This window comes from Mus musculus, chromosome 6, assembly GCF_000001635.26.
Source record: "Mus musculus strain C57BL/6J chromosome 6, GRCm38.p6 C57BL/6J".
NCBI classification, from domain to species: domain Eukaryota; kingdom Metazoa; phylum Chordata; class Mammalia; order Rodentia; family Muridae; genus Mus; species Mus musculus.
In genome coordinates this window covers 130,574,130-130,587,053 of record NC_000072.6, presented here as the reverse complement: position 1 = coordinate 130,587,053, position 12,924 = coordinate 130,574,130, and the positions used below count along the sequence as shown (strand labels likewise).

Sequence of the window (12,924 nt, the reverse complement as noted above, 5' to 3'; positions counted from 1 at the left end):
TCAGTATTGGACCTCAAAAATTCTTTAGCTTGGTGAGAGTAATAATTTGTTTTGTCTTCCTATAGTGTTGCAATATCTGACAGTACTATGAATGCAATTCAATAGGCATGAACCATAGGTGTGTGGGTTCATTTCTGGGTCTTCAATTCTATTCCATTGGTCTACCTGCTTGTTGCTGTACCAGGACTGTGCAGCTTTTATCCCAATTGCTCTGTAGTACAGTCAGGCATGGTTATTCCACCAGAGAATCTTTTATCACTGAGAAAAAATTTTGCTATCCTAGGTTTTATTTTTTTATTCCAGATGAATTTGCAAATTGCCCTTTCTAATTCATTGAAGAATTGAGTTGGAATTTTGATGGGGATTGCACTGAATATGTAGATTGCTTTCTGCAAGATAGCCATTTTCCTATATTGATCCTGTCAATCCATGAGCATGGGATATTTTTCCATCTGAGATCTTCTCTGATTTCTTTCTTCAGAGACTTGAAGTCCTTATCATATAGATCTCTCACTTCCTTAGTTAGAATCACACCAAGGTATTTTGTATTTTTTGAGACTGTTTTAAAGGTTGTTCTTTCCCTAATTTCTTTCTCAGCCTGTTTATCCTTTCTGTACAGAAAGGCCACTGAATTGCTTGAGTTAATTTTATATCCAGCTATTTCACTGAAGCTGTTGATCAGGTTTAGGAGTTCTGTGGTATAATTTTTATATCGTAATCTTATATGTATTTAACTTTGGTACCTGATAATTGCCTAGAAAACTGTCCATTTAACCCTGGTTTTCCAGTTTTGTTGAATATAGCCTTTTGTAGTAGGATCTGATGATGCTTTTGATTTCCTCAGGTTCTCTTGTTATGTCCACTTTTTAAATTCTGATTGTATTAATTAGGTTAAAGTCCCTGTGCCCTCTAGTTAGTTTAGGTAAGGATTTATCTTACTTGTTGATTTTCTCTAAAAACCAGCTCCTGATTTGGTTGATTCTTTGTATAGTCTTTTTCTTTCTACTTGGTTGATTTCAGCCCTGAGTTTGATTATTTCCTGTTGTCTACTCCTCATGGGTGACTTTGCTTCCTTTTGTTCTAGAGCTTTTAACTATGCTGTAAAGCTGTTAGTGTGTGCTCTCTCTAGTTTCTTTTTGGCAGCACTCACAGGTATGAGTTTTCCTCTTAGGACTGCTTTCATTGTGTCCCATAAGTTTGGGTATTTTGAGGCTTCATTTTCGTTAATCTCTAAAAAGTCTTTATTTTCTTTTTTATTTCTTCTTTGACCAAGTTATCATTGAGTAGAGTGTTGTTCAGTTTCCATGTGAATGTTGGCTTTTTATTATTTAGGTTGTTATTGATCATCTGCCTTATTCCACGGTGATCTGATTGGATGCATGGGATAATATCAATATTTTTGTATCTGTTGAAGCCTGTTTGTGACCACGTATATGGTCGATATTGGAGAATGTACCATGAGGTGCTGAGAAGAAGGTATATCCTTTTGTTTTAATATAAAATGTTATGTAGATATCTTTCAAAACCATTTGTTTCATAACTTCTATTAGTTTCAATGTGTCTCTGTTTCGTTTCTGTTTCCAGGATCTGTCCATTGATGTGAGTGGGGTGTTGAAGTCTCCCACTATTATTGTGTGAGGTGCACTGTGTGCTTTAAGCTTACTAAAGTTTCTTTAATGAATGTGGATGTCCTTGCATTTGGAGCACAGTTATTCAGAACTGAGAGTTCATCTTGGAAGATTTTACCTTTGATGAGTATGAAGTGCCCCTCCTTTTATTTTTGATGACTTTCAGTTGGAAGTAGATTTTATTAGATATTAGAATGGCTACTCCAGCTTGTTTCTTCGGACCATTTCTTGGAAAATTGTTTTCCAGTCTTTTACTCTGAGATAGGGTCTGTTTCCCCCCCCCCCCTGAGGTATATTTCCTGTATGCAGCAAAATGTTGGCTCCTGTTTATGTAGACAGTCTTTTAGTCTATATCTTTTTGTTTGGTAATCAAGTACATTGATTTTAAGAGATACTAAGGAAAAGTAATTGTTACTTACTCTAATTTTTGTTATTAGAGTTGGGATTCTGTTCTTATAGCTATCTTCTTTTAGGTTTGTTGAAGGATTTCTTTCTTGCTTTTTCTAGGGTGTCATTTCCCTCCTTGAGTTGGAGTTTTCCCTTTATTATCCTTTGAAGGGTTGGATTCATGAAAAGATATTGTGTGAATTTGGTTTTGTCATGGAATACTTTGCTTTCTCCATCTATGTTAATTGAAAGTTTGGCTGGATATAGTATCCTGATCTGGTATTTGTGTTCTCTTAGGATCTGTATAACATCTGTCCATGATCTCCTGGCTTTCTTAGTCTCTGGTGAAAGTCTGGTGTAATTCTAATAGGCCTGTCTTTATATGTTACTTGAACTTTTCCCCTTATTGCTTTTAATATCCTATCCTTATTTAGTGCATTTGTTGTTCTGATTATTAAATATCAGGAGGAATTTCTTTTCTGTTCCAGTCCCTTTGGAGTTCTGTATGCTTCCTGTATGTTTATAGGCATCTCTTTCTTTAAGTTAGGGAAATTTTCTTCTATAATTTTGTTGAAGATATTTACTGGCCCTTAATTTGAAAATCTTGATTCTCATCTACACCTATTATCCTTTGGTTTGGTCTTCTCATTGTGTCCTGGATTTCCTGGATGTTTTGTGTTAAGATCTTTTTGCATATTGCATTTTCTTTGATCATTGTGTCCATGTTTTCTATTGAGTCTTCTGCACTTGAGATACTTTATTCCATCTATTGTATTCTGTGGCTGATGCTCACATCTATGGTTCCTGATTTCTTTCCTAGGATTTCTATCCCCAGACTTGTCTGCCTTTGTGATTTCTTTACTGTTTCTACTTCCATTTTTAGAGCGTGGATAGTTCTGTTCAATTCTTTCACCTTTTTGGTATTATTTTCCTGAAACTCTTTAAGGGATTTTGTTTGTTTGTTTGTTTGTTTCTTCTTTAAGAGCTTCGATGTGTTTATCTGTGTTTTCCTATATTTCCTTCTTTAAGTCCTCAATTATTACCATGAGAAGTGACTTTAGATCCATTTCTTGCTTTTCTGGTGTGATGGTATATCCAGGATTGCTATGGTGGGAAAGTTAGTTTCTGATGATGACAAGTAACCTTGGTTTCTGCTGCTTCTGTTCTTTCACTTGCCTCCTGCCATCTAATTATCTCAAGGGCTTGCTCCTATCAGTGTTTCTGATTGGAGCCTGTCTTTCCTATAATCCTGGTTGTTTCAGGACTCCTCAGAGTCCTGCTTTCTCTGTGATCCTTTGATTCCAGTTTCCTGTGAACCTGATATTCTGAGTGTTTCAGAGTTCTTGGCAGTCAAACCTCCTTTGAGACCTTTATAACCTGGTTTGACCAAGCTCATGTTATCCTGGGATCCTGGAAACCTGTTAGATGTAGGGGTTATCTATTTCTTTTCACAGTATATAGTCTGTTATTTCATCCTATAATTTTTTTTTTTTTTTTTTTGTCTCGTAGTCACTTTTTAGCCTTAGGAGATCCCATTTAAAATTTTTTGATCTTAGACCCTTAGCAATTTTTGTTCTGCTCAATATGTTGTCTCCTGTACCATTGCATTCAAGACTATTCCTCACTTTGATGGATTGTATTTGCTTGGGATAAGGAGTAGCACTATCAGGAGAGGAGTTGGCCATTTTGGAGTGGGTGTGTCATTGTGAGCATCAGCTTTCATACTCTAGTCCTTGCTGCCTGGAAGCCAGTTGTCTCCCATTGGCCTAAAGAAGAAGATAGAGGTCTCTCAGCTCTTCCTGTGCCTTGCATCTCTGGATGCTGACATACTCTCCCTTTGAAGATAACATATTGAATCTTTTTACTTGAATTTCTAACCTAGCTTCTAAGCCTGACATGTTCTCTTCTATCTCATGTTTGTGTTGATGATGCTTATAACTAAAACTCCTGATCACTTTTCTAGACTTCCTCTTTCTAAGATTGTCTCAGATTCTTCATTTTTCCTATTTTTCTTTTCATATCTTAACATTTTTATTAATTTTATTAACAGGAACATATTACCATATGATACTTAGTATTAATTTTGCTACCTTTTAAGGGCTTCTACAAGTTTAATTATATTTTCTATTATTTCTTCATGTGAATCTCTGTAAACAAATTTTATTTATTTTTTTAAAAGTAATCCATCATGTTCATAATGTTGAACTTCAGGTTATATTCTTACACTTTAGGATTGTGAGGATACACAGTGAGTAAATTTGTAGGATATCTATGTTACAGTAGTACCATATTGCCCTCAATTTTGTTGATTATGTTCTTTCCTATTCCTTAGGCCACCTGGAGGTCTCTGGTGTTCACAGTCCTGGTAGTCCCAGTTAGCTATGGGACTTTGCACGTTGAGCTGGTAGTTCTGGGTAGTCTAAGGCCTCTGGGATTTCAAGTAGACACTGTTTTCCTTGGATGGCAGCAGTCTTCCAGTTTTGCAGACAGAGACTGTAGTCACAGATAGGTTCAGATATCTGGATGTCCAAGGTGTTGGCAGGCTTCTAGAAATACAGTTAGAGCTTGTATTTCCTGATGTCTGCAGACATCTGGCATTGGTTGAAGTGGTATTGCCTGGAAGATGCAGCACAAAGTAAATAGTGCAGACCTCATGGCAGCTGTGTTTTCCAGGGAATCCAGGAGGGAGAAGATTGATAATCTTTTTTTTTTTTTAAATTACGTATTTTCCTCAATTACATTTCCAATGCTATCCCAAAAGTCCCTTATAACCCCCCCCCCACTCCTCTACCCACCCATTCCCACTTTTTGGCTCTGGTGTTCCCCTGAACTGGGGCATATAGAGTTTGCGTGTCCAATGGGCCTCTCTTTCCAGTGATGGCCGACGAGGCCATCTTTTAATTCATATGCAGCTAGAGTCAAGAGCTCCGCGGTACTGGTTAGTTCATAATGTTGTTGCACCTACAGGGTTGCAGATCTCTTTAGCTCCTTGGTTGCTTTCTCTAGCTCCTCCATTGGGGGCCCTGTGATCCATCCAATAGCTGACTGTGAGCATTCATTTATTGTTTTCTAGGCCCCGGCCTAGTCTCACAAGTTTCTTGTAGACAGGATAAATTTAGATTTGAAAGGTTTCTGGGTAGGTTATTATCTCTATCACTCTATTTGCATTCATGCCTGAATACAGGAGGTGGCCCCTTCAGGTTTCATATCTCCAGTATAGCCAGTTACAACTAAGGTCACCCCAATTGATTCTTTGACTCTTACATTGTCTCTGGTATCCATCTCATCCTGAAGATATCCTCCACCACTGACCACCATCAATTGCAGATTTCCATTTATTTTCATAAGCATCAGTCCTTCTTTCATGTTGTTCTTTATGTCTGATCCTGAAACACACATTCCCCTCCCTGACCCACAGACTCTCTGAGTTCCCTTTCTCCATCTGGCTATTATGCTATTTAAGTCTCCTTTCTAAGTGAAATTCAGGCCTCATTAGTAGGGTATTTTTTCATTTGAAGGATCTTTTGGTCTTAGGAATGCAATATGGTACATTTTTATGCAATATATATATATATATATATTTATCCATTCTTCAGATCAGATTTCCATCTAGGTTGTTTACAGTTTGTAGCTTTTACAAAAAAACTCCTATAGAAACCACTTAGGAAATATCTTTATGGGATTTTGGAGCACTTAAGATTTTATCATATATATTTCGTTGTTTTCTTATAAATATTCTCTCTGATTTTAAATCCATTCTTTAATGTTGCATTAGAATTCAGTCCTAAAAGAAGTATTGTAGGTCCTCATTATTGTCATTTTGTCATTGAAAAGATTATTTATTTCCACATCGAAGATTCATTTTCACAGAGGGAAGAAGTTTTATTAATGAATAGGTTCCACCAATTCTGTTTCAAGTTGTAGTGTTATAATGAATAATTATGACATCCATAATATTATAAAATATTTATCATATTTTATGAAATATCATCTGATATACATAATGGTTATAAAATTTTTTATTTTTAAGAAAACTGCTACATTTCTGTACTGAATTTGTATGATGCTCACATTGGTCTTTTTCATGTATTATGCATGTATATTGTTTTCATCTAACTCCAAAATGTCATATAATTTTTTGTTTTTAATACTTTCAGCTCTGTCATGTGATTATACCAAGAAGCTACTCCCCAAAGGACATATACAGGATTACTTCCAGAACAAAATAATACGAAGATTTGTATGTAGTAGCCTTTTAGATCTCTTTCGAAAGCAATTTTGGGAATATAGACATGATAGAGCAGACTATGAAATATATGATCATGTAAATGATCAATTTGAAACGCACATCTTTTTCATTTCTGAAAATTATCAAGAAGCCCTAAATTCCCTTGAAAGGAGTCAGTCTGAGTCACTCTCATATTCACAACTGCATGATTCTCTAGGAAAAAGATTCACAAGATTTGAAGCACAACTCTATTTTATACGGAAATACACATGCATTAAAGATGACATTTGGGTGAATAAGTTGTGTTTCCTGACATATATTTTACAGATTATGAGATTAAACAGTGCTTCAGTGCTTTATGAAAAAATGAGATTGTGGATCAGAGAAAAACGTACTGAATGTCATCAAGGTGAAGGAATCTTCTCTCAAAATGTATGGCATTTCCCACAATGTTTTGGGAAATGCCATACATTTTGAGAGAAAAACCTACTCAGTGATAATTTATACAATGTAGATCAACATAAGAAAGAATCTGTGAATGCAATGAATCATGGAAGATATAATGTGGGAGGTAATTTTAAAAGCTCTTAAACGATAATTGATATTTATATAGGCTTTGTTAAGAATCCTTTACTAGTGTATTACCTAAGCAATCAATATAGAGAGATATTATATCAAGGTAATGCTTTATTAGAAGATTCTATTTGTAAAACTCATCCAAGTGAAAATCAGATAAGCAGCTTTATTCCAGAATATCATTATAGCAAGCATAGAAAGATGGCTATCTCTAATCACTACTCCCAATCTTCTTCACAACAGCATACTAAAGAGAAACGTTGTATAAGTGAAAATAAGAATGCCTTTTTAAGTGAATCTTCAATTCAGAGCTGGTATACTGGACCATGGATTAATGGAGAGTCCAAGAGATACCTCTATGATACATACAGGGATGTCTCAAATGAATCGTTAAATTTCAAGAAAGCACAGAAAGTAAATAAATGTAATAAGTATGGTAAGTCATTTATAGAGTCCTCAAATCTTCAAGCTTATTATAGAACTCCTACCCAAGAGACACCTTACAAATGTAATGAATTTGAAAAATTCTTTACCTGCTCCTCAAGTCTCAAAGTGAGCCATGAAAACTGTACAGGAGAAAGACTTCATAAATCTAATAACTGCGGAAAATCATTTTCACAGTCCTCAAAACTTCAAGTTCACTACAGAATCCACACAGGAGAGAAACCTTACAAATGTAATGAATGTGGCAAATCTTTTACAAAGAACTCAAAACTTCAAATTCACTACAGAATCCACAAAGGAGAGAAACCTTACAAATGTAATGCATGTGGGAAATCTTTTACACAGAACTCAGAGCTTAAAGTTCACTACAGAATCCATACAGAAGAAAAGCCTTACAAATGCAGTGAATGTGGCAAATCTTTTGCACAGAACAAAGTGCTAAAAGTTCACTACAGAATTCATACAGGAGAGAAACGTTACAAATGTAATGAATGTGGCAAATCTTTTACAAGGAACACAGACTTTAAAGTTCACTACAGAATCCATACAGGAGAAAAGCCTTACAAATGTAATGAATGTGGCAAATGTTTTACACAGAACAAAGTGCTTAAAAATCACTACAGAATTCATACAGGAGAGAAACCTTACAAATGTAATGAATGTGGCAAATCTTTTACAAGGAACACAGACTTTAAAGTTCACTACAGAAACCATACAGGAGAAAAGCCTTACAAATGTAATGAATGTGGCAAATGTTTTACACAGAACAAAGTGCTTAAAAATCACTACAGAATCCATACAGGAGAGAAACCTTACAAATGTAATGAATGTGGCAAATGTTTTACACAGAACAAAGTGCTTAAAAATCACTACAGAATTCATACAGGAGAGAAACCTTACAAATGTAATGAATGTGGCAAATCTTTTACACAATCCTCAAAATTTCAAGTTCACTACAAAATCCACACAGGAGAGAAACCTTACAAATGTAATGAATGTGGCAAATCTTTTACAAGGAACACAGACTTTAAAGTTCATTACAGAATCCACACTGGAGAGAAACCTTACAAATGTAATGAATGTGGCAAATGTTTTACAAGGTACACATACTTTAAAGTTCACTACAGAATTCATACAGGAGAGAAACCTTACAAATGTAATGAATGTGGAAAATCTTTTACAAGGAACACAGACTTTAAAGTTCACTACAGAATCCATACAGGAGAAAAGCCTTACAAATGTAATGAATGTGGCAAATGTTTTACACAGAACAAAGTGCTTAAAAATCACTACAGAATTCATACAGGAGAGAAACCTTACAAATGTAATGAATGTGGCAAATCTTTTACACAATCCTCAAAACTTCAAGTTCACTACAAAATCCACACAGGAGAGAAACCTTACAAATGCAATGAATGTGGCAAATCTTTTACAAGGAACAGAGACTTTAAAATTCATTACAGAATCCACACAGGAGAGAAACCTTACAAATGTAATGAATGTGGCAAATCTTTTGGACAGAACTTGGAGCTTAAGGTTCACTACAGAATCCATACAGGAGAAAAGCCTTACAAATGTACTGAATGTGGCAAATCTTTTACACAGAACAAAGTGCTAAAAGTTCACTACAGAATTCATACAGGAGAGAAACCTTACAAATGTAATGAATGTGGCAAATCTTTTACACAGAACAAATTGCTAGAAGTTCACTACAGAATTCATACAAGAGAGAAACCTTACAAATGTAATGAATGTGGGAAATCTTTTATCAGGAACTCAAAACTTCAGGTTCACTACAGAATCCATACAGGAGAGAAACCATACAAATGTAATGAGTGTGGGAAATCTTTTACACAATCCTCAAATCTTCAAGTTCACTACAGAATCCATACAGGAGATAAACCTTACAAATGTAATGAATGTGGCAAATCTTTTACACGTAACCATTTGCTAAAATTACACTACAGAATTCATACATGAGAAAACCTTACAAATATAATGAATGTGGAAAATCATTTGCACATAACACAGAGCTTAAATATCACTGCAGAATTTATACAGGAGAGAAACCTTACAAATGTAATGCATGTAGCAAATCTTTTACAAGGAACACAAATTTTAAAGTTCACTACAGAATCCATACTGGAGAGAAACCTTACAAATATAATGAGCATGGGAAATCTTTTAGAAAATCCTCAAATCTTCAAGTTCACTACAGAATCCATACAGGAGAGAAGCTTTACATATGTCATGAATATGGGACATCTTTTACATAGAACACCGGGCTTAAATTTCACTACTAATTGATACAGGAGAGAAACCTTAAAAATATAATGAGTTTGGGAAATCTTGTACACAATTCTCCAAACTTCAAGTTCACTACAGAATCCATACAGGACAGAAGTCTTACTAATTTAATGAATGTGACAAACGTTTTCAAGGAACAAAGAGCTTAAAGTTCACTATAGAATCCATACAAGAGAGAACCCTTACATTTTTTTTTTTGTTTGTGGCAAATCTTTTACATAGAACTCAGGGCTTTAAGTTCACCAAAGAATCTACACAGGGATCTAACCTTATAAATATAATGAATGCTGCGAAACCTTTACACAACACTCAAATCATTAAGCTCAACAGAGAATCCATACTTCAGAGAAACCTTACAAATGCATTGGAGGTGGCATATCAATTACTAACTCTCTAAATCTTTATGTTCACTACAGAATCTACACAAGATATAAACCTTTTAAATGTAGTCTGTGTGGCAAATCTTTATCCGGTCCTCTACTTTCCAAGTTCATCAAAGAACCCATACTGGAAAACAACCCTGTAAATGTAGTGATTATGTGAATTGCACTTCCCTACCCTCAAATCTTCAATATCACCTCAGAATAGAAACTAGAGACAACTTTATTAATGTAAAGAATGTGAAAAATCCTTGACATGGAAATAATACCTTAAAAGAAAACCCAGCATGTATCCTGGAGAGAAACACTACAAATAAATAGGACATGGCAAACCTTTTAGCACAACCTCAAAGCTTGGAGCATATAGATCCATGCATGAAGCTAACTTAGTAGAAAATTATTGTCCCAGCATTAATAATGAAACATTATTTAAAACGAGAAAAGTATTGTTAGAATTTAAATAATGTTGAAACCCTTTTATCATAGAGTTCTCATAAAGGAACCCTATTTTTATAGTATTTGGAAACATTTTACTACCAACTTCAACTTATATTCATATTAAGTACTTATTTCAAAAATAAAATATGAAAAACTCTTTCACTCAGCATTAATCATGTGACATTATTGATTAATAATTGTATAGAATTCATTTTTTAAATAATTAAATATACATTATACTAAAGTGTAAGGATTTTAAGCAGAATAACTGTAATAACTATGCAAATCCAAATATGATGCATATGTTTATAGTTTAGTGTGGAAGATTTTTAGGATTTATTAGATATATTCTCTTTGAAGGTTATTGTGTTCGTAGTCTTTTATCTTTTTAAAAGTAAATTTTAATCTCTAATCCCTCCTTGTTACAATTATCAATAAATACTTTAGAACTGTCTACTACTATTGCCTTGGTGTATTTAGGATTCATTTTATACTGGGTAATTGCATTCATACCTTCCAGTGTCTCATTGATAATGCCAACAGAAATATTTTTCAAAAAATAGATTGGATTGCTTTTGACAAATTCAAAGACAACAATTTTGAAGAGTGTATGTGTTGAGCAGAGAAAACCATGAGTTTTCCTGGGTATGTATGTGTGTGTGTTTTATGCATAAAATAACTTGTATTACAAGGAACATAGCTTCTGTTCCAGGGTAAAATTCTAAGTGGATCCAATGGGTGGGGAAGATGTTGAAGCTTTAAGATTACAAATCCTTTTCTGGTCAAAATGTTGATGTTCATAGTGCATTCTTCATATTGTCCACAATAGAATTCTCACTCTTATTTTTTTCAAATCACAGGACGTCACAAATTTATGATGAAAAGGGAAAGGCCATCTTTTACTTATTGAAAATGAAAATATATTTAGTATTTCAAGCAAACTGTACAGGGACATTTAGGGCATTTGCATTACATTGTGTGTGTGTGTGTGTGTGTGTGTGTGTGTGTGTGTGTGTGTGTGAATAGAACAGTGATTAGCAGGGTTGAGAAAGTATCTATGGAGTAGAATAGTGAGTACTTTGTCCATATACCAATGAGTGGTACACATCTGTGTCATGTGTTACTTTTTGCTAATTCTGCACACAGTTTTCCATAGTTGATTTGCTAGTTTTCAATCTTGCACACTTGAATGTATTTTTCCATTTCCCTGCAGCATTTTCAATCAATTTTTTTGGTTATATTTGATTTCATTACTGAAGCAGTATGACTTCTTAAAGTCATTGGAGATTCCAGGGCTATTTTTGAATGGTTCAATTATTCCATTTAATTTATGATTTTTATATATTCCAGACATATATTCTTCTGTCAAACAAATAGTTGACAAAGATCCTCTCTTATCCTATAGAATTTCCACTATACTTGGTTTTTGTTGAGCTATGCAGAAGCCGTTTAGTATTATAAATTCCAACTTGTCTATTGTTAGCCTTAATTCTTTTGAAAAAGGAGTTCTATTCAAAGGCTAATTTAAGCAGATAGATAAAAATAGTTGACAAATTTATAGATGATATACAGATATATAAGAAGTACATTTGTATATAGAGAGCTTCTTAGGTAAGTGTATATACACAAATTACATATCTAATTATGTACTTATCTCTTTATATATACATATAACATGAATATATTTACAGAAAAGGATATTGTTCTCAACAACTTAGATCAATAATTGACAACTGTGAATTTAACAATGTATATAACCATATATACAGTATATCTACCTATCTCTCTATATTTATATTTGTATACATATCTATATCATTGAAATAACATATTGATAAATTTCTATGTATTTATATCTATCTACCATTTACCTGTAGTTTTATTCATATAGAATAAGATATAGATGATATATACATATTATTATAGATATGATATAGGGCACAGAGTATCATTTATTCCAACTGTTTCTGTGTTTCTGGTTCGAGATTTGTGTGTTTAATTCCATTTCATATAGTTTTGGTAAAGGTGAAAATCACAGTGACAAAAATTTTCTGTCATTTCTAGAAGGTATTTATTTGAGTTTTAGACCTATTATATAATGACATTTCATCTGCAAATAGGGATAGCTTCATTCGCTCTTTTCTTCCTTGTATAACTTTAATTTCCTTCATTTTCCAGCTAGAATATAGAGTATAATATTAAGTAGATATAGGTATAATAGGGATCACTGATTCATTCCTGAAATGTGTGTGATTGCTGCAAGTTTTCTTAATCTAAGATAATATTCAATATAGAATTTATATCTACAGATCTTATTTTTCAAATGTATTTATTTATTTACATCCCAAACAGAGTCTCCACACACAGTCCCACTGTTACAGAATCCCTCCTCCCATTCTCGCTCCCCTTCTCCTCTTAGAATGTGGTGTCCCACAGCCTGCCCCATCAAGTATTTGATTCATTAGGGGCATCCTCTACCACTGCAGCCAGACAAGGCAGCCCTAATTACCTGGGGTGTTTCTCAGTCCATGGTTGC

At 34.1% G+C, this 12,924-nt stretch overlaps 1 protein-coding gene across 1 annotated transcript; it reads left to right on the top strand.

Annotated features, from left to right (window-relative positions):
- Positions 1 to 7,020: 7,020 nt before the first annotated feature.
- Positions 7,021 to 9,210, top strand: Gm38706 (predicted gene, 38706; the record flags this gene model as incomplete). The annotated part of the gene is made up of 2 exons (XM_030255707.1): positions 7,021 to 7,233; positions 7,441 to 9,210. Coding segments are annotated over exons 1-2 (1,983 nt in total), but the record flags the coding sequence as incomplete, so codon positions are not given.
- Between the last annotated feature and the right edge of the window lie 3,714 nt (positions 9,211 to 12,924).